The sequence below is a fragment of the Mustela nivalis genome (assembly GCF_964662115.1).
Source record: "Mustela nivalis genome assembly, chromosome: 4".
NCBI lineage: Eukaryota > Metazoa > Chordata > Mammalia > Carnivora > Mustelidae > Mustela > Mustela nivalis.
This window is the reverse complement of record NC_139023.1, coordinates 24241806-24267319: the sequence shown is the minus strand read 5'-3', so window position 1 is coordinate 24267319 and position 25514 is coordinate 24241806. Positions and strand designations below refer to the sequence as shown.

The 25514-nt window shown below is 42.6% G+C and overlaps 1 protein-coding gene across 6 annotated transcripts in view; it reads left to right on the top strand.

Moving 5' to 3' along the window:
- Window positions 1-25514, top strand: part of KIT (KIT proto-oncogene, receptor tyrosine kinase) — an 85043-nt gene that overhangs the window by 28915 nt on the left and 30614 nt on the right. For 2 of the 6 annotated variants that reach the window (XM_082728653.1, XM_082728651.1), the window contains exons 2-7: window positions 8096-8365; window positions 11137-11418; window positions 12739-12875; window positions 17380-17548; window positions 21846-22035; window positions 24919-25034. In XM_082728653.1, coding sequence (XP_082584779.1) covers window positions 8096-8365; window positions 11137-11418; window positions 12739-12875; window positions 17380-17548; window positions 21846-22035; window positions 24919-25034 — 1164 coding nt within the window. Of the gene's footprint in view, window positions 1-8007; window positions 8366-11136; window positions 11419-12738; window positions 12876-17376; window positions 17549-21845; window positions 22036-24918; window positions 25035-25514 lie in introns of those variants that run through there. The other 4 variants (XM_082728652.1, XM_082728650.1, XM_082728649.1 and 1 more) reach the window with 2 other exon arrangements.

Sequence of the window (25514 nt, the reverse complement as noted above, 5' to 3'; positions counted from 1 at the left end):
TCCGAACTCTTTCTTACCCAGAAAATCCTTTGGAAATAGCAGACTTGTGAATCTGGAATCATGTGATGTGGTAGGACTGTTCTTGAACTTGTCCATGGAGGTGCTCTTACGGGTTGGGAGTACTAGGGATTTGGGTGGTATGTTTGGGAGTATGTAGCTGTAAAGTGGTTTAGTTTCTCGGAAAGCTCATGTTTTTCCACCCGAATTTATTTTACTTTCTATCTGATGATACGTAATCGAAAAGAGTATTTAGAAATTGTCACCGACAGCAATCAGCCTTCAGGAATGCTGGTTACAAAGCATCCAAGACCAGAGAAGTACTGCTCTGTAGGATGATGTCCCCCATTACCTTCCCCTGTCCTGCACCTGCACAGCTAATAAATCTAGTAATTTCCTTCACCGTGCATTTATCGTCATTGTCTGTGTACCTGGCGCTCTGAGAGGCTTGGAGGATGGAGATAGTAACAGATTTTGCTTTGGAATCTGAGAGCTTATCCCTTTGGGGGTGTGGTAGGGCTGGTGGGGAGGCGGTCCTTGCAGGATGAGCTTTTCCTGACCACCATACACCTTAGTCTGAGAACTTTGTCTTCCCCTTTCCCCTCCTTGAATGCCCTTGTACACGTATATGTTTGCAAATGGACAAAGGCTTGCTGGCTCAACTCTCATGGTCCCTCCTTCTGGACCTTTCCATCATGTTTCTGGGCCGTAGAGTAGCTGCCCTCTTTGAGACATGGGATGTGTCGATCACCTTTCAGTATTTTTATTTTGTTTATATTGGTTTTGTGAGACTTCCGTGGTTAGGGTGGCGTGAACTCGGTGCAGGAGAGCGGGGCTGTTCTGGGATACTCCCTCGGTTTCCTTAACTTTGTGTGGGTGACCCCGAGTGGATATACAGGCTCCCTTTGTCCCCTGACTGGGCCAAGAGCATTTTTTCAGATTTGTTTGGTTTTCATTGAGCTCATACTCCCCCCGCCACTCTCCCCACCCCAGCTTTTTTCTATTTCCAGTATCCTCTACTTGTTTTTAAGGCCTCATGGGGGTTGTGGGCAATTACTAGGATCCTTCCATCTTGGTTTTTATCCAGTTTATTCCTGGGGGGATATAAAAGTATGTCAGAAACAGGAGGGGATATACAAATCATTAGTTTTTGTTTTTGTTTTTGTTTTTTAATCATGAATTGTGGTAAAATAGTACGTGAATTTAGGAGTCGCGTGGCTACCGTGGAGCTTTGAGCTTTGTCTTAGTTGCGGTTCCCACTCTACTTCCTCAAGACCAGAATAGGCCTCTCGACCTGGGTTTGCCTCCCCGCTGTTATTTTACCTGGTTCCTTATAGTTGTGTCCAGAGGAGAAAAGGTTTTGAAATGACTTCCTTACTTTTAACCCCGGCTGTAAACCCAGTCTCTGCAGCTTAGATGTTTGTGAAGCGTACAAAGCCCTTAAGAGGATCTTTGAGAAAAGATTTGCAGTGATGGGCCGTCGACGCAGTCCAGGCAGTGCGGAGGGGCCCAGGTAGGGCCTCGTGCTCAAGCAGGTGGCTCTCCCTTGCACTAGTGGTTGAGAACCTTCTACAGGACAAGCCCAGCCTGGACTCTCAATGGGTGTCTTCATCGACAGGATACAAGACTACAGATGTACCTTGAGTAGTGTATTGTCACTTAAGTAAGGTCGATAGCTGCATTCTTTCTAATGGAGAAGCAGAACCTTGACTTTGCAGTTTTGGTTGACTTTGGGTTTGGGATGACTGGCAGGGGTTCTCCGCGTACACCACACCCAGAATCCAAGCAAGGTCTGCAGTTTCTAACTGCGTTTCCTTCAGTGTCCTGCTTGCGAAACAGCACTGGGGAGGCAGAGCACCCCCCTCTCTTGGTGTGTGAGCTTCCCTCCCCCAGTCTTCTCATGTTTCACCCACATTTAATTGGACACTGGTCTTAGCTGAGCCACGCTTAGCGGATTTCTTTGTTACCAGACGATAGGGAGCTCTTCCCCAACACACACACTCCTATTTCCTCAATTTTCATAACATGCTCTTAATTTGGGTATAAAGTAGGCCCCAAGTCTAATTTTGAGAAACAGGTTTGAGAATAAGACCACGTGACCCTGACGGTGGGAGCAGGAGTCGTGGGCACCCAGGATCCCCTGCGCTGGAGTCCGTGTGGTTGGAAACTTGGAGCTTACTCAGCCCAGAAAGTTAAAAGTGCTTTTATGAATGCCTGCTCTGTGTAAAGTAGCAGAGAGATGGGAGCCAAGATGCCACTCGTGCCCTCAAGCACAACGGTGTAGGACAAATCAAAATAATGACAACAGTTTTTCTAAATGACGTGATTTAAAACAAAGTCAAGGTGTTCACAAAGGCTAATACTGGGGGTCAGAGTAGCAGCCGAGAAAGAGCCAGGGTAGCTGAGAAGGGTTGAGGCTTCACTGGCCAGGGCCTTTGAGGAATTGTAGCTTTGTTTTGTTCAATGTTAGTTTTTTTTTTTTTTTAATTGCGGTAAAATACACATAATATAAAATGTACCGTTTCTAAGTGTCCAATTTAGTGCCATTAGGTACATTCACAGTGTTGTGCACCCATCTCACCACTGTCCATTTCCAGAACATTTTTTTTATTATCCCAAATGGAAATGCTGTACCCATTAACCTCATTAGTTCTCCATTCTTCCCTCCCCCTCGCTCTTGGCAATCTTACTCTACTTCTGTCTCAATGGACTGGCTTACTGTAGGTGCTGTGTGTAAGTGGAATCACACCACATTTGTCCTTTTATTTGTGGCTTATTTCACATAGTATCATGTTTTTGAAGTTCATGAATGTGGTAGCCCAGGTCAGACTTCCCTTCCTTTTCAGGGCTCAGTAATATTCCATCGCGTGCACCTGCCACATTTTGTCTGTCTGTTGATCTATCAACGGGCTCTTGGGTTGTTTCCACTTTAGGCTCTTGTAGATGATGCTACTGTGAACATAGATGTGCGAATATCTGCTTGCATCCCTACTTTCAGTTCTTTTGGGTATGGTTGAATTTTATACACATGAGAGAGGTTATAGAGAGTGTGTTGGCATTTATCTTCATATTGTTAAAATCTTACAACCTAAGTGCTCCTTTTCTCCCTTATTGATGCTCTTTGAGAGCAAGGACTGCCTTCTAGGTTCGGCACTTAGCCAGGTAACCGGGATACATATATAAATATTTGACTAGTTCCTAGTCCAGAGCCATCATACATTACGGTAGGTGGTCCTCAGAATGGTAAGTTGTGCCATCTCCCCCCCGCCCCCAGCTCATTAATTAACACGTGTTCAGAGAATAGAAAACAACTTTTAAATTATCCTTAGCCAAACATAATTAGGGAAGTACATTTTTCTAATGCAGAGAGTCCCGATGTAGATAAAACCCAATTCAAGAAACATTTGTTGAGATCCAGGTGCATTTTAAAATGTGTAATTTCAGAGCAATTTCAAAGCTCAGTTGGAATACCTTATTGGTATTGAACTTTAAATATAATAGGTACATAGCATATATTTAAATATAATAGGTACAGACCTTTTAACGTGAATCTCTAGTCTTTTTTATTGTGAGAACATCATAACAACGTTCAAGATAGTTTGGAAAAAAGAGAATTAATAATACCCAGAGTCCCACTCTGATATAAGCTCTATTTTCATTTTCTAGGGTGAGTTTGAGGCTTGAACTTCTAATTTATTTTGAAAATAAAACCCTTAATGCCTCTGGTGGCAGTTATTTTAAAATTTATTTTTTAAAGCCCCAGAAGTAAAGTGGAAACCAGGGATCTCAAATTTGGAGGCTCCGGGACGCCTGGGTGGCTCAGTTGGTTAAGCAGCTGCCTTCGGCTCAGGTCATGATCCCGGCGTCCTGGGATCGAGTCCCGCATCGGGCTCCTTGCTCAGCAGGGAGCCTGCTTCTCCCTCTGCCTCTGCCTGTGCTCGCTCGCTCTCCCTCTCTCTCTCTGACAAATAAAATCTTTAAAAAAAAAAAATTTGGAGGCTCCTTTTGGGGATGTATCCATAAGAGTTGAATGGATGAATGGAGCCACTCCCTTTTCTTAGTGGAACAGCAGAAATGACATGTGTCCTCTCTTGGGGATAGCCCAGTGGACTGCTGACACCTGTTACAGGGGCTGGGTGTTTAGGAACCTGTCCCTCCTCCAGTCTTTTCTGTGTTCAGGGATCCATGGGAATGTTTTCATGACTTTGCCAGGGGAAAATTACAATTTAAGATTCCCGGAGGAGGTGAGACCTAGATTTAGACCACGAGTGAGCATCAGGACAGACTGAGGGGTGATGGGGCTGGACGTGTTAGGTGGAGTTAGTGAAGACAGGTGACCGTGGTTAGGGACCAACACCCACGAAAAACAGGATTTTCCACATGGCAAGAAGGTGAATTTGTGGAGGAGGTGTGTTCTGGGGTCATGGGCAGACAGAGGGGCCTAGGAAGGAATGGATGCTGTTCATGGGCTCCTTCGGAAGCCAGCCTGAGGATCCGTCTTAAGGGAGACGCAGGTAAGGGTCTGGTGGAGGCAGCTAGAATTTAGTCCCGTGAAAGTGTTTTTTAAGCTGTAGGTAATGTCACTGTTAGCTGCTGCCACTTCTGGGAGGGTCTTTGAGGCTGGGAGTGGCTTGTTGAAAGATGGTTGTTTTTTAGGCTGATGCATCTCAGGGTTTGATGAGTTGGGAGTTGGGACTGGCTGGAGGCTCAAGGTCTTTTGGGAGAGGATGTCATCTCTCTGTGAGGTAGTAAGTGGCTGGTCTGGGGTGGGGCAGCAGGAGTGGAAAGGCAGACAAGGATGAGAGGCAGAGGCTCCGAAGGAAAGATGGCTAGGATTTGCTGCCAAGGAGGCAGAAGTCAGGCGGGAACTCGTTTGGGAAATGATGGAAGCATTTATATTCCTAGGAAGTGAGTAAGTCAGGACTGACTGGAGGGGTGATAAGAGGTTCTGTTTTTAGAATAATTGTGTCTGACATTTATTATGTTTTTTTCTGTGGGCCCCCAAACAGTTCTGAGTACAAACAGCTTTGTACAGTAGCCTTATGAAATAGGTTCAACTACCGTCCGTCCCTGCTTTTCAAATGGGGAGACCAAGACAGAGTTGATGGGTAACTTACCTAAGGATCATACACTCAACTCCTGGCAGAGCCGGGATGCAAATCTAGAGTCTTAACTCGAGAGCCAATTCTGATTCCCATAAAAACTCTGTGAGATGAGGGTATATATATATATATATATATATATATATATATATATATATATATATATTTTTTTTTTTTTTTAAATCATTTTCCAAATCTGGGAGCTGGGGCACAGAGAAGTTGAGTGGCGTGCCTTAGGTCACACTTCCATTGGCGTGGTAGGTCTCTGGAAGTCAGCAATATTTACTCAGCTGGATTGACCTGTCCACAGATGCACTCCTGAGAAAGCTAAACTGATTGAAGTATATTGCAGTATAAATTCTTTAGGAATTTTTGAACTAAACTCGTTCAATGTCACTGCTATCCGCTTGGAAGTACTCCCTTTTATAAAGGGGATCAATAATTGAAATATTGGTGTCTCCATTTATTGCTGTGCTCAGTTTCATTACTTAACACTCTGTAAGACTTTAAAAACAATCCCAGGCACTTTGTTTCCATATTCTGGCCCCTCCATTTCGGTGCTGAGACTAGCGGGTATGGATGGTCTTGTCTGTAACACTTCTTACGTTGTTGGTGCTTAAGAACGTTTGATGATTGTCATTGACCTTGTTAACCTTCTGCGACTTGAGGTTTGCTGAGGGTCTTCCGTCTGGGGTATACTTGGCATGATCTTGGGGAGGTACAATGGAAGCCATGGTCAAAAGGTGCCCAGAGGCGATACTTGTCTGGGTAACAATTTGGAATTGAGACCCGTCATCTCTGTGCATCTGCAGGGGACAGTTTCCCTGCTTCTTTAGAGCATCCATGGTCTGTCCCTCTTCCCAGACTCTCTTCTGTCTTCACGTGTCAATAGGTCTCTTCTGTAACTTTTAACCTTGTTTGACTGCAGCTCTATTACTCTGCCTTCTTGGGCCGTATAGCTCCTCAGGGAGAGGCCTACACATAGAGCCTTTAACCTTGGAGCATGCAGAAATTTCCACTCACCTGAAATTGTACTCTTGGGTTTCCTGCTGTCTCTTTCTCACCAATACAGTCGGTTCCTTCCCTTGATCACTTTCGTTCATTCCCTTGATTCTGCTCAGCATCTGCCCTGGGACCCACCACTCTCTCTTTGAAACTTTCTTTCCTCTTTAGTGCCCCATTCCCTTCCTTTCTGGCAGTGGTTTTTTGGTTGCTTGTTTATTTTTGATTTTTAAATGTCAAACCTATGCCCTCTTGCCTGGAAGAGCTCTCCAAGATTGGTACTCTCTGTGTTCCTCTTTTTTCCACAAGCCCTTACCCTGTACTATCTGATCCTGTATTTTAACTTCACGCATTTTTGCTCTTCCTTCCCCACCTGCAATGCAGGCCATAAGGTGAGAAGTGTGTCCACTGGCCAGGTAGACCCTGGGAGCGGGACACTTGCCCCTCCTGTTCCCGTCCGTTTCTGATCATGTCTCCCCACCCCAGTCCTGTCAAACTTGCGGAGAGCTTCCTGGCGTGGCTTACTTGCTGCCTTTGCCTTTTACTCCTCCTTCAGAACTCAGGTCACTTCTTATCTCCGACCTTGCATGTGTGGGGGAGGGGATAGATACCCCATCCCCCCCATGACCCTGCAGAAGTGATTGAAAGCCCCCCCACCCCCCACCGAGAGGGAGTTCCGTTACCCTGTTGCTCTAGCCCACCTTACCCTGGGACCCTGTCTTCCCACTCGCTCACCCAGGTCATCTGTGAGTCAGTCTTTGTAGTTTTAATTACACTATAACCTTTAATGTGTTTTTCTTCGGTAGAATAATGCATTTTTTGTCTCAGATCCTTACCAAATGTCTCATTCCTCCTGCCTACCGGAGGACCAGAACTCTTCACAGATTTCCTGGAATCTCAAAGATCTTCAGTATCTTACTGCACGTGCCACTTTTCTGCTGAAAAACGTATAGTGGGAAAAAAAAAAAAACAAAGAAAAAAAAACAAGAAAAAAAAGCGAAAATGTATATAGTGGTCTAGGTGGTCCCTGTGGCACGTGTCTATCTTCTCTTTCACCTTTCCCATATGGTAAAGGCCCAGCCCACCTTCTTCTTCAGCTTAAAGCTAAAACTTGTAGCTGTATTTCACTTACTCTGATACACGAGCAGTGTGTTCTTTAAACTCTGGAGTGTGTGTACCAACCCTGTGTTGCACTTACATGGGATTTTCTCCAGCACCTAGCTTGAGGCTCTTACAGATCATAATTAACGAACCGTTATTTGTGGTCCTGCAACAGGTAGATGAGCGAATGAGGGAATTGGCTGCCGTGAATTTTCTAAGGTTCAAGTTCCACATCCAGAGTCTAGGAAACCTATCGAGGCATTGGTTTGATCAGGCAGTAACACAGCATATGTCATGAAACCGCTCACGGTCTGATCTTTAAAATGGGATTTTCATTTTCTGCCTTCTTGTTTGAAACTCCAAAATAGTTCTGCTTTTGATGAACATCACTATATTAGGAGAATTGCATGCAAATAACTGAATTCACAGCCACGCTATATCAAGGTCAAGTATGTTTTGCCAGAAGAGTTAACAGGCCAGTAGTTTTTTTGTTTTGTTATGCTTTTTTTTTTTTTTTTTGATAGTGTGAGGTTTTGTTTTTGTTATTTCCAAGCTGGGTGTCAGCATGTCAGTACCATGGCAATGGCCCATATTCAGAGTAGAAACTTGACCCAGCTGTGTGTTTAACCCAGAGAAGGCCATGGCATCCCCCAAGTATGGCTTGCATACCAAGTGTGACCCTCTGGATCAGTGGAGAGTTGCGGAAAATAATCTTCTAGATGAACTTAAGAAACTTGAAACAGAACTCTTTCTAACTATAAATAGCAGGGCAGCTTTGTCCTATTTTTATTGTAGAGCAAGCACACAGAAGATGGAAATCAATATTGGAAGAAATGCTTTATTTCGCCAAGGAAAAAGATCATACTCAACACGATTCTTATTTCTCTTGGCAGGCTCTTCTCAACCATCTGTGAGTCCAGGGGAACTGTCTCTACCATCCATCCATCCAGCAAAATCAGAGTTAATAGTCAGTGCTGGCGACGAGATTAGGCTGTCATGCACCGATCCAGGATTTGTCAAATGGACTTTTGAGACCCTGGGTCAGTTGAAGGAGGACACGCACAACGAATGGGTCACAGAGAAAGCCGAGGCCGCCAACACGGGCAATTACACGTGCACCAACAGAGACGGCTTAAGCAGGTCCATTTATGTGTTTGTTAGAGGTAAATGTGTGGCTTTCTTTCATGCTATGCTTTAGAGAACTTAATATCCTGTTCTTAATTATGGATGACATCTAGATGGCCGAGCCAGAGAGGAAATATTACTGGCTGGGTCTCGGGCGCCTGAAACAAATTTTTCTTTGTTAGTTCCCCCCATCTTTTGATACATCGTGGCTGTGGGTATGACTCCAGCTGAAGGTCTGCAAGGCTGTGATACTCTTCCTAATGAGATTACAATATGGTTAGCCCATTTGTCCTGGCACTGCGAGTAAACCCTGAGAATAAATTAGGCCCTTTGGGAGAGCTGCATTTTAATGCCTTGAGATCCTAGATACTCCCACTTAGTAAAAACACTTCAGGGAACTAAAGGCCTCTGACGGCCTAAACAGACCAACACTTCAAAAGAACTGACCCACCACTGACCCACTTTGAGGGAGCAGATTCCAGAAAAATAAGCCAGTCAGCTAAGCACCCCACGTCCCCTCTTAGGTTCTTAGTGGTTGTCATTTGATTCTTTTTTTTTTTTTTTTAAACCGTGACCTCTTAGAAACAGAAGAAAAATACGATCGTTGGATTTCCATATCTCATTTCCTATGATAAACTCAGTGATTCATCTGTGTTTGTGCTTTTCACATCCTTGTCCACAGGAGGTTAGCTGACGGTGGGAGGGAGGAAGAACCTTTCTGTTGATGTACAAACAAGTACTTCAAGCTTAAAGAGACAGACCCAGGTTATAGGAGGAGAAAGGAAGTCTGGGTTCTGGTCCTGAGTTTGTGCCTGGACTGGAGCTGCCATTGAAACAGGCCAGTGTAGGAGGCCTCACCCATGATACCGTGGAAGAGTAATGAATACATTTGTCCTAGATGGCAGATTTGAATAAGCTCAGAGAGTTTTAGTTTCTTCTGGAAACATTTGGAGAAGATCAACCTGCCTTGTCATCCTCACCGAACTTTTGTTCAGGAGACAAAATTGTGCAAATTCGAGCTCTAGCAAGGTTTTATTTTTATTTATTTATTTTTTTAATATTTTATTTATTTATTTGAAAGACAGAGATCACAAGTAGGCAGAGAGGCAGGCAGAGAGAAAGGAAAGGAAGCCGGCTCCCCGGTGAGCAGAAAGCCCAATGTGGGGCTCGATCCCAGGACCCTTTGACCATGACCTGAACCGAAGGCAGTGAGCCACGCAGGCGCCCCTCGAACTCTAGCAAGGTTTTATAAAAGTTGATGCCTATAGTGTTCACTGTAAAGAAGATTGCCCTGGAATTGACTCTGCCTTTCCTTAGTTTATCTGTTACTCTTTCCTAGGTCAGTGCCTTGGCAAGGCACAGCTTAGCCTTGGGGTATGGTTCCATGATGGTTGAGCTATCCTGTGGGGTTGTTCTTTGATGTTCAAGAAGGTACTCTGGAATTTCCAGGTAGTCTCGAAGTGTCATTCTGTATGTTAGTCCAGTGGGTAGACCACGGAATAGATGGGACAAACTGCTGAATTAGCCAGGTCAGTCTCACAGAAAGCATGGATTTTCGTGAAAAGGGAAGTCTTCCTCAATAACTTACCACTTCAGTGAGTTATTACTGATTTAAGATGTTTGGATACTTAAGTAATTTATGTTACAGCACTGAAGGAACCTGGGGCATTGTAGGAGCTAGCCGTAAGCAATTGAGAAAGAGTATATGGAAAAAAACCATCTGTGGCCTCGGACCTTAGTTCCACCATCATGACAGACTTTATTCTTAGAACACATTAGGCTGGGAGATGCATAACTCATTCTGGAAATTTTTTTTTTTTTTCTAAATTAAATGGTAAGTGTATTTCAGTGATGTCGGGTTGATTTTTGTGGAACACCTGAATTCCAGGTGGAAAGGACAGTGAAGAAACACTTTAAACATGATCTGTTGGCCCCGCCATCTCTCTGTATTATCTTTACATAGCAGAGATGGCTGTCTATTGTGTCTACAGAATGAGGTTTGTCTTTGCCTATAGGAGGTCCCAGTCTGGCTGGGGCCTTTCCAGTTCACACCTGGTGTCCTGGCATAATTATTAACGGCACTCCTCTTCACTGTCAAGTGTTCTGGTTTGGATGATATTTATCATAATATTCCTGAAAGTCATAAGCTCCCCTTGGGAATATGGCTTCCTTTGATGTCCAGAAGTTTATATTTATACGTAATTTTCAAGGAATATGAAGGGTGAGGCCCACATGTCTTTGGTACAGGGTGGTCTGCTAATAGTTTTGTAGATTTTATGCAGAAGCTGAAAGATCCTGGAGACTGGGGGCTCTGGAAAGGGACCCCTTTCCCCGATCCTGGTAGGCATCAGCATACTGGCCGAGTCTTGGCCCATCCCCCTTAGACCATTCCCTACCGTAGAAGGAGAGTAACTGTTGCGATAAAATACCCTCAGAGTTTAAGAGCTCAAGTCACGGTATTCGTTGGACTGTGATTTGAGTCCGCTCAGCCATTTCTGGGCCGTGTCACTTGGTAGGGGAGTCACTTTTTTGAGACTTCGGTTCCTTCATTTCTGAAAGGGTGGTCACGATAATGCCCATCCCATGGGGGTGTTTTGAGGATTAAATGAGATAAAGTGTAATGGTCCAAGCTTAGTGTCTGACCCGTGAAAGGGGTTAACAAATGTTCCCTGTGGCTTAATTAGTAATATGTGGATAAATTCTACTTTTGCTTGCAAAGAAAAAAAAAATCAGAGTCCTTTGACATTTTAAAAATGTTGTCAGTGCCCGGAACCATCCATTCAAACTACTCATTTTTGACACGCTTTAGATCCCGCACGGCTTTTCCTCGTTGACATTCGCTTGTATGGGAAAGAAGACAATGATACGCTGGTCCGCTGTCCTCTGACAGACCCAGACGTGACCAATTACTCTCTCACGGGGTGCGAGGGGAAGCCTCTTCCCAAGGACTTGACGTTTGTCGCCGATCCCAAGGCCGGCATCACGATCCGAAACGTGAAGCGCGAGTATCACCGGCTCTGCTTGCACTGCTCAGCGGACCAGAAGGGCAAGTCCGTGCTGTCAACGAAATTCACCCTGAAAGTGAGGGCAGGTAGGGACCTTTTCTGTCTTCCGGCCGGGAGGCGGACTTGTGTGGAGGGAGGAGCGGTGTCTCTCTCCTGGCAGTCCCCGGTCATCTGAGTGTGGGCAGGCAGGGAGCCGGCTCGTCCCTGTGGTTCCCCCACCTCCCACCTGCCGTCAACTGCTTGTGAATTCTTCCTTTCGTAGCCCCCAAGCCCACACCCCTGGTCCACGGCTGCCTCCAACGGGCAGCGTCTCCGAGACTGGCGCTCCGACCCTACAGGGGACACCTCCTGACCTCAGGACACCGAGTCTCCTCACTGCCTGAGCTGTCCCTCCCAAGAGAACCTCACAGGGAGGCTTCCCTTCCCCTGTTTGAAAAGATTAACATAGACACAATTCACTCCTTGATGGACTATTGCTAGAGGAATTGACTTTTTTCCACAGTGATTTGATTTTAATGCATTCCCAAACTCTTCCCAATCTGAGGAGGAAAGTACCAGCTGAGTATGGACCTTGTTATTATGGTGGCATTATGTAGATTATTTTCATTGCTGGAAAATGTCTAGATTTTGTCTCCGAGATCATCAAATCCAATGCCAGCTGACATTCAGCTATTGAGTACTTTTTATTAGGGCTTTTGAAAATGTGTGCTCCTTGGAATTAAGGAAAGATTGGTTATTTAAAATGGAGATTCTTCAGAAAAGAGCAAGAGCTTATTACTATGGCACATGGGAAAGATGCCTGTTTGTTTGTTGTTGTTGTTGTTTTAAGATTTTATTTATTTATTTGACAAAGAGAGAGAGGATGGAGAGTCCAAGCAAGGGAGCAGCAGAAGGAGAGGGAGAAGCAGGCTCCCTGCTAAGCAGGGAGACTGATGTGGGACTCGATCCTAGGACCCCAGGATCGTGACCTGAGCAGAATGCCGTTGCTTAACCAACTGAACCTATCCAGGCTCCCGAGAAGGATGGCTGTTTAGTTAAAAGAATATGATTGGTTTTAGGTCATGTTCTCATGAAACCATCAAGGTTGTGTGAGGTAAAGATTAAAGCCGCTTCCCAATGCCACGGTTTCTCCCTGTTTCAAAACAGCCTTGTCCAGTAGCATTATCATCTCAGAGCAGACAGTCCTATCATCATCACTCAATGTTGATGAATTTGTTCGAAGCATGCAAGATGTAATTGCTAATGTCTTCAGATCTGTAAGTAATACAGATAGGTTAGTGCCATACTTGATATTTTATTTAAAAGACGACCACGCAAGTTATGTGCCTTTGAGGGCACGTGGTAAGTGAAAATGGCATATGATTGTAGAACACATGACTGGAGGGCCACATTTCTGTTTCTTCCAGCCATCAGAGCTGTCCCGGTGGTGTCGGTGTCCAAAGCAAGCTCTCTTCTTAGGGAAGGGGAGGAATTCTCTGTGATGTGCTTGGTCAAGGATGTGTCCAGTTCTGTGGACTCCATGTGGATCAAGGAAAACAGCCAGGTGAGTGGTTTGTTGCCTTTGTTTTTCTGAATATATCATTCTCTCCCTGTGGGAGATTATAAGGTTTTCCCTTTAATGGGTTTATTTATTGTCCTGGCAAGGCTCAGCTGGTGTATCTGTCTGAGGTGGGACTATCTGGGCGTGTGTCGAGATGCATCTTTTCCCCTTTCAGAACACCATATGTGGATGTGTACATTCATTATTTGTGACAAATGCATGTCATTTTGTCAATTTATTTTGAGAAAATCTAAGAGAGGACTTCAGACTCCTATTATTACTGTGTGTTGTCTCTTTGACTTTCATAAAGAAATTTTTAAAAAAAACTTCTGGTTAACCACATAACCTTTGATTTTTAAGACTATTAAATACATCCAGGCCAGATGATTTAAAATATTGGAGAAAGTTGTCAATTTTTTTTTCCTTTCCATATTTAAAATGAGAAAATGGTCTCAGATACCAACCAAGGAGCTCTTTCCTTTCCCACAAAGTGGCTTATCCATTTCAGAGATGTGTTTCTTTTTGTATTGATCTGACTTACCCCCTCTGAGGCTGGTTACCTGAGATCAAGTTGCTAATGGTTTTCTATTTGTTTTAGTCACTATTAATAAAATGGTTATCTTTAATCTGAAACATTTGGACATGTTTAAGTTCTCATTCATTTAACAAATGCATGATGAATGTCTACTATATGTTAGGTGCTGTGTTGGGCATATCTTTAATTTTAGCCAGTTATATGATTTTTTTTTTCCTCTTTCTCTCTCTGAATACTCATTAGTAGCAAGGTCTCTCAGATGTCTAATCTCCCAAATATTTCACTTGAAAATTTCCATCAACTGAATATTCAATAACTTTTATTTGCATAATCTTGGCCATCTAGTTAATTAGCTGTCATGGTGGTTTTTCTTCAGGAGACATATATGCATTACATTGGAGAAAAGAAATAGTATATGTTCCTCTTCCTCCTCTTCCTCTTCTTCCTACTTATGCTCTGTATTCCACATTGGCAATTTGACGCCTGTTTGAAGAATTTTTTGTCCATAAGTAACCATGGTGAATAGCATAGTGCAAAGTACTATGATGGTATTCACATAGACTTGTGATGGGTGATACCTTGCTAATGAAACCTGCCCATTGACTAGGAGAATAGATTGTACTAGAGACTTGTTCTTTCAAACCAGTGGCTCAGAGAAACAAGTTTTCCATATCATATAAGCTAATAAGAACAACAGCTTACATAGGGATTTTTGACTTAACTTATAGGACACAATCCTGTATTAATTGGCTTTCTATAATCCTTGATTTCAGATGAGAGAACAGTTTGGGCCATGTGCGTATTTGAGCCTCTGTATAACTTGAAAATTAGCTTTTTTTCGATGAGAAATTAAATTGCCCCAGGCAGTTTTGTTCTGAACCCTTTTTCCCAGGAGTCCCGCATGCCATTGCCAATTAATCCACTGGCGCTGGTAGATAAGCCTTCAGTGTTGGGAGCCCTTTGGGGAAATCCCAGTGTGCACCTCAAGGGTTAAGGAAAACCAAATCACATGCAAACAATATGTAATGTGTGACTTGCAGATGGGGCTCATGGCTCTATGCCAAGGTTCATCCATGACTCTTTTGTTGATATCCTTTGGCTTCATTTGGAATACTTAACGCTGTTAACACTATCAAAATTATCTTTAAAATCCATGGTATTTGATTCTGATTGTTTAGAATAAGTTTAACTCACAGTGAAATGGAGGATAAAATGACTGTTCTAGAGTTTTTACAGTCATTTGTTTTAAAATGTCAGAATCTTGGAGTTTATTCAACACCCTTGAATCTTTGTTAGCTTTTCTTATGCGTCTACATCCTTGTGTTTTTACTTTTTATTGTGATATTTGATAGTATCCTGAATTACGGTCTTCAGGTTTTGAAGGTGTTGATATTGTCTCACTTAGGACCAAGCTATTCTCCCAGCACTGATGTGTTCATTGTTCCTGCTTAGCTCCCTCTGGTAGACCCTTGGGCTCTTGCAAGAATTAGAAGGAAGATATACCATAAATCTAGAATGTGGTCTGTTACCTGTCCCTATTAGTTGTCACTCTGTCTTGGCAGAGATGTGTGTGACCTGATGCACTGGGAGAGGACAGAACAGTGTCAACTCACCTTGTTGTTGATCTTCCTCATTGCTCTTCTGCAGTGAAATGGCAGATTCTGCCAATTATTAGAAGAATCTCTTGAAAGAGAGCATCTTCATGTCTGCATTGTGCTTCAGACTGGAAAGGCCTTTGAAGACCTTTGCTTTCTCATTTCCTTTTATTTATTTACTTAAAGATTTTATTTATTTATAAGAGAGAGAGCAGGAGGGAGAGTCAGAGGGAGAAATAGACACCCCACTGAGCAGGGAGCCTGACATAGGGGTTTGATCTCAGGACCCCCCCAGTTCATGACCTGAGCCGAAGGTAGACACTTAACCTACAGAGCCATCCGGGTGCCCCTCATTCCCTTTTAAAAACAAAAGCTGAGACTAGTAGTATCCTTGACTTGCTCAAGATCTCACAGTTACTTAACAAAGCAGGTTTCTCTTCTTTTTATTTCAAAACATTCGGTTTTGGCAGTCTGCTCTTATGTATGCTCATTTTAATGTAAAAAAAAAATTTCCAAAAATATAATAACATGAAAAAAAGAGAGAAACAGATATAATTCCACCATTGCATGTAGCAGTGCTATGCAATGGAAATAAAATGTGAGCCTTCTATATAATTTAACATTTTCCAGTAGGCACATGACAGTAAAAGTAAAATTGATTCTAGTACATTTTTTTAACCTAATATAGCTAAAATAGTATCTTATGTAATTACTATAAAAAGTTTTCAATGGGTTATTTTACATTTTTCATATTAAGTCTTCAAAATCTGGGACATATTGTATATTTAAAATGTAATTTGAACCTCAAGCATTCTAAGAGCTCAGTATCTTTATGTGGCTGGTCTTTATAAATGCTTTATTGTCTACTTTTTTTTTTCATATTTCTTTTCTCTCTGCCCCGTGCATATGTATTATCATGTTTGAAGTGTTAAGGTACACTTAATTTATCCTTTTTAAGTAATACAAACATTTTCCTTATTTTCACATTTGTAATTTCGATACTTGGTATACCTTTAGGTCATTTCCAAGATTTTAGTGCAGTAAATGTTTTGGAGCCTTTTGTTTTGTTTTGTTTGTTTGTTTGTTTGTTTGAGTCGTTTCCTTGAGATAAATTTGCTGGAATTGATAAAGGGGTATGAACAAACTGCCCAGTTACTTTCCATAAGGATTGTTCTGATTTACAGTAATGTCAGAATGGTCTAATGCTAGAAGTTCACCACTGCTTGGCCTGTGAGTTACCCTTGATCTCATTCCATGTCAATATCGGGTCCCATTTACCTTCTTTTCTCAGTTGTTATTTTTTTTTCAATAGGAATGTGGTTTTTTACAGAAAATTTGAAAGATGCAGAAAGCTGTATGGTGCTTCCTTTAGTATTTTCAGAGTGGCTATAGTTTTTATTATGTTTTATTCCCATGATGTTTTCCATACCCCCCCAAAAAAAAAATCTCTCCATGTCTTGTCTGCAGACAAATAAAATGAGTAGAATGATGATATCACAAGAGTAAGTTTGCAACTTTTTCTCTTCTACTCAGGTTTAAATAATTTGGGGCTTGGTCTAACATATCTCACATACTTTGGAACCTCTTTTAATAGAAGCCAATATTCTGCTGGGTGAGAACTGTAGGGTGCATTTCCAAGTTAGTTTTAGACATTGTGACTCGGGGCGCCTGGGTGGCTCAGTCAGTTAAGTGGTTGCCTTCGGCTCAGGTCGTGATTCCAGGCTTCTAGGATCGAGTCCCACATCAGGCTCCCTGCTCAGCAGAGAGCCTGCTTCTCTCTCTCTCTCCCTCTGCCTGCTGCCCTGCTTACTTGTGCTCTCTCTATCTCTCTGTCAAATAAACAAATAAATAATCTTGTAGACACTGTGACTCAACTTCTCTTCGTGAAAATAATATAAATGTTAATGAAATAGAATATTATAATTAGCGAGGTGTTTTCTTTCAATCCCTAGGATATAGAATAAAAAAGATGGCCTAACAGCAGATACTAATATGACTTCACCATGCTGAGTCAATGTAAAATATCAGTATTCTGTAATATTTCTTCTAGAGTAACTTGTAAAATTTGGCTCTGTTAAAAAAAAAATAGTGCCACAGAGAATTTGGAATTATGTGTGCCATGGTTATTATGAAATGAATTTTCATGTTTTTTTTTCAGTCATTAATAATGACTATCTTTCAATATAATCTTGTAACATGAAGTGTTCCAATGACAGACTTGTCATGATGCTTTATTATTCTTACTTAAGGAGCGTATAATGAATGTTAATATGGAGAAGTTAATTGCTGCTATTTTTAATTTATCTAGGAAAGATCCTGAATCTAAATTTTATGGTAATGTTTGATTTTTATTTTTCTCTCCCTCCGAAACCAGCAGACTAACGCACAGACGCAGAGTAATAGCTGGCATCAGGGTGACTTCAATTTTGTACGTCAGGAAAAGCTGACTATCCGCTCAGCTAGAGTCAATGATTCTGGAGTGTTCATGTGTTATGCCAATAATACTTTCGGATCAGCGAATGTCACAACCACCTTGGAAGTTGTCGGTAAATCTCTCTATGGGAATGTATAAATTACTACCAGTAGTGAAAGAAGAAATTGCTAGATAGTTGCCTTTTTGTGTTAATAGAATGTTGAGAGATGACTAGAAATGTCACCACATGAATGAATGAATAAGTGATCATTGTCGCCTTTTCCAGCTAGATCACAGAAGCAAATTCTACCAGTCTTAATAAAGGGGAAGTGGAAAGCTGTCACTGAAGTTGTTTAAATGGGTCATTTTTCTACCATCCACCTCCTAAGCAAACAAATGTTAAGTGGAACTTTTTCAAAAATTCTAGGCCTTGCTGAATGACTTGAGCTTGGAAATGGATTGTAGACTTTCTGTATGGAGGAGTGAGATGCTGGGAGCTGAAAATATTTCTCTGAATCTTTTAAGGAGGCACCTGGGCCTTTGGTTTCTCTTTTTACCATTTATGGGACTAGTTTGTTTGATGCAGGAAGGGCTGGGTTGGGCCTCTTCTTCCTAGTACACCCCTTACCTTACTCCGTCCGCCAACCTTATAGGCTGTAGCATAAGCCTTCAGGAAAGAGACCCACTAGGGGCTGACACACTAGTTCTAGACAGCATCAACTAGATCATGGTTCTCTAGAGTCCTAACCCCATCATAGCTGATGTGCACAATGGGTTTAGCCTTTTCTTCCCTAGTCTGGAAATCCCACTAAATATTTATTTTCCAAGGTCTACTTAATGAGTGCAGAACATAGTGAATGTCCTGGATGTTTTTGATTTACTGGAAATAATAATAATTTCTAAATTATGCATTTTTGTTTTTTGAGCATCGTTTGAATTTAATCTATTTTCTTGCTTTTTTAATGCAATTATAGTCTTAGTGCTTGACTTTTAAGTACTTATAGGGTGGCAGATTTCTTCATCACGAGGGATAATAAAATGATGTGCTATTTGTTTTCGTCTCTCCTCTTTTCCCCATGTTTCTTCAATAATTCATGAAGCAGTGTTAGAGGTCTGTGATTTATCCCATAATAATCTCATATAATTTTGGCATTTCTGCCCATGTTGTAATGGAAATCATCTCACCAGACTAAACGTGGAGAACACCCTTTACTTGCAGTTAGAGTCCGCGTCCAGAGAGAGTCTTACTTTTTCCCTAAACGTGATTGGGAACCATTTATTAATTTGAATAGAAAGCGATGCTTTTAAAATATTAAACTCCATAAGTGCTAATTTGCTAAGTTGATTAGGGAGCATGTTGATCTATCAGCTTCAGCTCCAGAAAGCAATTAGTAAGGATGTTTTGAGCGTATTATTGTGTGTAATCAGATTTTTAAAACCCATTCATCAATTTCCAAGAATATAGCTGTGTAACTGGAAGGACTTGTGGCTGGGAAACCTGAATCTGGTTTTGTATTGTTTTGGGTTGGGTTGGGAGGGGACAAGAACAGGAGGAGACAAGAGAGAAAGTGATTTCTTTTGGGAGTTGGGGGTGGGAGGCTTGGGCTTAGTCCTTACCTGGTTTTGAGTAGGCCCTGTGCCACCTAACTTTCGAGGGCACCCTACTTTACCTCTGCCTGCATTTCCTCTTCCAAGAAACACAGCCTCTAACTCCAGAGGCTGCAGAGAAGAGAAAAGGCAATGGATTTGGTTTATAGAAGTGCCTGGTATCGTGTTTGTTCTTGATTCAATGTTAATGCATCACCAATTCCTTAATGCAGAAGCACCTGAAAAAGATCTTACCGTAGGTTAAAACCCTGATGGATTTTTTTGATCCTGGTAATTCCTATACTTCATGCATTTGAAGCTCTATTCCACCATAGGACATAAAAGTATATTGAGCCAAAGGACTCTAGAAAACTCAGGAGGAACTTAAGTATTTTACATATGGTGATGATATGAGAACACTTTCCAGTGTAAATTATGTTGTCTGTAATATTGGAATATTTTGCATTGTGCAGAATTTTGGGATTTAGGACCTTAAGAACATGAAAATGTAATGTAACACTCAGATGAAACACTTATTCCCTCCAAATTAACCTAAGTTTGCTTTAAAAATAGCAAGGGGTTTCATTTATGAAGCAGGTATTAGAACAGGGTGGTGGTTTCCATCTTCAGCATTCACCTGGGTGATTTCTTATTCGCACCTGTCTCAGTTCCTTTTCCATCGGTATAGTTGGACACCTTTTATTCTGAATCTATAGGAAACTAACCGACATTAAATACTAGAATGACAACCCATGTGAGACCTTAATATAGTCACCCCAGTAGTGCCAAAAATAATGACTAACAATTTTAAATTTTATAATTCTTAAATTTTGAAAAACAAATGGAAGGATAAAATGAAAACCCTTCCATAGGGGCGCCTGGGTGGCTCAGTGGGTTAAAGTCTCTGCCTTCGGCTCAGGTTATGATCCCAGGGTCCTGGGATCGAGCCCTGCATCGGGCTCTCTGCTAAGCAGGGAGCCTGCTCCCCCCCCCCCCTGCCTGCCTCTCTGCCTACTTGTGATCTCTGTCTATCAAATAAATAAATAAAATCTTAAAAAAAAAACAAAAGAAAAAAGAAAAAGAAAACCCTTCCATAATCCCACCAATGTGATTTAACTGTTTATAAGATTTGGTATATTGCTTATATTTTTGTACGCAGCAGGGTTTCAATTATACATAAGATTTTTTAAATATTTTATTTATTTATTTGAGAGAGAGAAGGAGCATGAGTGGGGAGAGGGGCAGAAGGAGAGGGAGAAGCGGGTTCCCTGCTCAGCAAGGAGCCGGAAGCAGGGTCCTGGGACCCTGGAATCGAGACCTAGGCTGAAGGCAGATGCTTAACCCCCTGAACCACCCAGGCGCCCCTATACATATGATTTTATTCTTTCTCTCTCACAAAGTATATAGAGAATCTAGGGTATATGCTGCCATAAAAAGAAGCCGGCCTTGGCTTCTCACAAACCTTTGTTCAGATCTGGGCTCTGCCTTTGGTTGGCTGGCTCTTTAGCTTTCCAGGACTGGATAGTTTTCATCCATAAATTAGGAGTTATGTGCTTTCTCTCTTAGTATTGTTATAAAATTAAATATTTGTCATAATTATTCATCTAAATGTATACTAAGGTACTTAGGGCAGTTCTTGGCCCCTAGTAAACATTCTGTAAATGGTGGCTATAAAAATTATATTGGAAATTATTTTAGTACAGTTTTTTCAAGCTCTTTCTTATATTATTATATTATAGCCATTTTGGAGGGCTGCTGTATTAACCAGTTCTCTGATGTAAAAAAATTACTACGTCCAGGGTAGATGGCCATTCCTTCTGTATGCAGTTATACACTGAGAAGTGTTCTCAGATAGGAGTTACAGGGTTAAATGGGAGAATAGATAATTATAGAAAATCTATATTGCTACATGCTTTCTGAAAGACTTGTGCCAATGTACAGTGTGTAGTTCAGCGTGCTACTTTTACCACACTTGGAAAATTATTGAGTTTCTTTCAAATTAGTTTTGCTGTGTTTCCATAGGATGGATATACTTTATTTTTTAGCAGCTTTATTGAAGTTTTGCTATTTTTAATAAGTGAAAAGTGAAGCCTTATTTTAATTACTAGTTTCAATATTTTTCCATCTATATTTTCATGTTCTCTTTCCTACTGTCTTAATTTTACTGTAGAGACATTTAAAAATGCTTATGTATTCAGAGTCTTAGGATTTTTATGATTATTTTTTCTTCTGTAGTTCCTAAAAAGCCTAGAAAACTGCTCCCCCCCTCCACAGAAGAAGTTTGATAGGCGTGAATTCTGTTGTTCAGTTAAAAATATGGTATGGTTGTTAAAATGTCCTTGATTTCATCTGTGACTTACAATGTGATGAGAAGGTGTAAGTTTATTTTTCTTTAAATAGTAAATGGTGTTCTTTCAACATCTTCATTCACCATTAGGGCTGTCTTCCTCTTCTTGGTTTATGACACCTTCCTATCACATATACATTTATATTGGGTCTGGGTAGGGGCTAACTAGTTAGTCCAAAAGCTTTTTAACCTAGGAAACATCAGGACGAGTCATTCTAGATATATGATGAGGAGCTAGATCTTTAAGAGAGTTGTTTGAGAGACAGAGATGGGAGAATAAACATTTTAGGTGTGTCTGTCCACCCCTTATGGCTGTGATTCTACAAGAGCAAAAAGAAAAAAAAAAAAGTTCTAATGGCCAGTTAAAATCGTCTTGTAATTGCCAATTAATAACCTGAAACCTGTCAGTTATCTTTGTGATTCAGAGATGAAGTTGTGTTCTCTGTTGCATCGTTGTGGGTAATAGTTTCTTCCTGTTTTGTTCTGTTCTAATTAGATAAAGGATTCATTAATATCTTCCCCATGATGAATACTACAATATTTGTCAATGATGGCGAGAATGTGGACCTGATTGTTGAATATGAGGCATATCCCAGACCTGAACACCAGCAGTGGATTTATATGAACAGAACCTTCACTGATAAATGGGAAGATTATCCCAAGTCTGACAATGAAAGTAATATCAGGTAAGAAAAGAGCCTTGCTTTGGGGATTAGACATCTCCCGCTTCTCTCGGCTTGCCTGATGCTATTTCTGTGACCCATAAATGGGAAAGGACACCTAATTAAAGGAGTTTGGGGCTCCTTCGTGAGCCCTCAGACCAGTATTGCCTTTGGCTATGTGTTGAAAGCACACAAAAAAGTCTGGGCAACAGTATTTGCATCTCTGGTATGGAGGATGGTTCAAAGCAGGGACTGGCATATACGAGGGACCCATTAAGTAATGTTTTAGAGAAAGAGGAAAGTCGATGCTTTGAATCCTTTTTTAAAAGCTGTAGAAAAATAGGCACCTGGGTGGCTCAGTCTAGGTTAAGCCTCTGACTCTTGATTTTGGCTCAGGTCATGATCTCAGGGTCATGGGATCCAGCCCGATGTCGGGCTGTCGGCTCCGCATGGAATCTGCTTCTCTCTTCTCTCTCCCTCTGTTACCCCGGCCCAAAGCTCACATGAGCATATTTTCTCTCTCTCTCTCTCTCTCAAAAAAAAAAAAAAAAAAAAACCAAAAAAAAAACCAACAAGAAAACCTAAAAAACCAACCAACAAACCCTAAACTAAAAGAAAACTAAGCCTCATTCAGTAGTTTTGGGCCAGGCAGGCAGTGAAGCCAAGTTCCGTCACATCACATTTCTCCTTTTTTTTTTTTAAGATTTACTTATTTATGTATTTATTTAAAATATTTATTTATTTGAGACAGAGATAGAGCACAGGCGGGAAGGAGGGGGAGAAGCAGACTCCCCTCTGAGCAGGGAGCCCAATTTGGGGCTCCATCCCAGTACCCTGGGATTGGGGCTTGAGCTGAAGGCAGCCACTTAACTGACTGAGCCACCCAGGTGCCCCTATTTATTTATTTGAGAGAGAGAGATTGAGAGCGCAGGGAGGGGTCGAGAGACACTTTGGCAGACTCCCTACCGAAGTCGGAGCCAATACGGGGCTCGATCTCACAACCCCGAGATGACCACTTACAACTTGGAAATCACCACCTGAGCTAAAGCCAAGAGTCAGACACTTAACTGCCTGTGCCATCCAGGGGCCCCCACACCTTTCATTTGATCCTCAAGACATTTTAATGAAAACAGTAGCAATCGTAAAATAGTAGAAAGTGAGATAAAAATAAATAAATTAAAATAATAAGAAAATTAAAAAGTAAAATCGTTCAAATCACTTACTCTACGTAGGCTGCAGGTGCTCTTGGCGGTGCTGTGCCGTTCTAAGAACCTTCCCTTATTTTAAGTCAATAATTTTAGTCTTCACAAACCCCATGGACAGGCGCTCTTTGATTTCTGTCATTTCTGGAGAAGAGGAAAGTGAGGCACAGTGAGTTACATAACTTGACCTGGCTCAGATGTCTAGATCTAGATGCCTGGATAGACTTCGTATTTTTTTCCAGTCAGGAGGTATGGGCTGTTAGGGCTGTGGGTGAGAGGTGACGCTGTCCCAGACCAAAGTTCAAGGGCTGGAGGGAGGAGGATGGATTTGGGAGGCGTCCGACTACCTCTTCAGTAAGACTCAGTGGTTACGGGGCTGGGAGAGAGAGGTAGGAGCTGAAGATGGCCTTCGGGTTCTGTGTCCGTCAGCCATGTTGGATGGTGAGGGGGGATGCCGTTCAAGGAGGAGGAAGGGTGGTGGGGTCAAAGACAGTGAGTTTGGCTTAGGGTTTGTTAAATTGGAGGTTGTCTCAAGTGGAGACATTCAGGTAGGAGACATTCAGTTGGAAGTATCCCAGGTCAGGTTCCCTAGAAGCAGAGCAAAGGGATTCCGGGTCAAGGGCTTCATTAAGGGAGAGAGAGACCTGGCGGGCAGTAGGAGAGCAGGGCAGGGAGGGTAAAGTAAAGGAGGAAAGAAAGGATGGATGGGTGAGTGGCAGGCTGAGCGCAGGGGCCCTCTGGAGCAGGTCCCTTCCCACGGACAGGCACTCATCGGCTGTCGACCAGGATGGGCAGTCAACTTCAAAATGGGGTCAGGTGTCCCAGGGCAAGACTTGGGAGGAGGACGTTGCAGGTGTGAGTCATTATCAGCTGTACCCACGAGGCAGGGGACTGGGGGCATGACAATAGCTTTGCAGAGGCGGCGTAGGACCAAGAAGTCTGAACTAGAGGTAGAGATTGGAAAGTCGTGAGCAAACTGCAAGTAGTTCAGCCGGAGAGTAGCTTGCTCGGGCTGGGGCAGTGTGAGAGGAGAGGCCGACTAGGCCGCTGTGTATGGCAAGACGGCTGTGTGGCTCCGGCGGGTCAGGGGCTGCGTGGGGCGCTCCATCCCCACCTGTGCCCATGTCCGTAACTCCCCTAGCAGGCCTACGTGCTCCGTCTACGTGGCTGTAGCTGGTGTCCTTGCAGTGAAAGGGAAACTCGAAGAGCAAATCCTGCAAAAGACACTGGGAAGAAGTAGTGGGGTGAAGGGGAACCAGGAGCTTATGGTCCTTGTGAGAGGGAAGCTGAGGGCCCCAGAGTTGACCTGGCTGCGAGGGTCCCACACCTTCACGTGGACACCTGCCAGCCTGGCCAGGTGCTCGGTGGTAAAGTGCAGCAGGACAGGTGAGTTCGGGACGCGGGTGAAGGACTGTGGGCAGAGAGGGACATGGGCATGAGGACAACCAGGGAGGGGGAAAGAGGCTGAAGTCTCCACGAGGTTGCCTTCGGGCTGAGGAAGCCTCTCCCCACGCAGCCATTTGTCCCAAATTAAATGCAAGCGTCTGTGTCTGGATTTATTAATGTGGGTCTTTAATGCTGAGTGAAGCGAGTCCTGTTCATCCTCGAACAGGCATGTATTTCCAGAGAGAAACTGGAAAAGTCCCACACTCGAGGCACACCGTTCCCGGGGGATTGAGTTCTTCTCTTTTCTCTCCTTCCGTAGATACGTGAGTGAACTGCATCTCACCAGATTAAAAGGGAACGAAGGAGGCACTTACACCTTTCAAGTGTCCAATTCCGATGTCAACTCTTCCGTGACTTTTAATGTTTATGTGAACAGTGAGTAAAGCGAATGGTTCCTTATCTTTTTATTTTTTTATAATTTTAAGTCGTGGCGGGTGTTTGTAACAGCTGCAGAACCGAGCTCATTGTGTACTATGTAAATAACGTCTCATGATAATTTTGACCTTAACAAAGACCCCGTGGTTTGGTGGTTGGAAGAATGTGTGTGAGGACCAGTTCCTTGGCCTACATTTCACTGACCACACGACCTTGTGGAGGTCACTCGGATTCTGGGTGCCGCCTTTGAAGTAAACAGAGGAGCCATAGAAGTTAAAAATAACAGGCGTTTGCGGGAAAATGTATTATTATTGATTGTTGAAACAGGGAGCCAGAGGTTGAATAGGACCTGGTGGTGTTCACTGGGAGAGAGATGCTATCAGGCTCTGACATGATTTCTTTGTCACAGTGCTTTCTCTTTCGGGGTTGTGATATTATTTGTGTTTAGATTGTTTTCCCACTAGGATGAATGCAGTATCG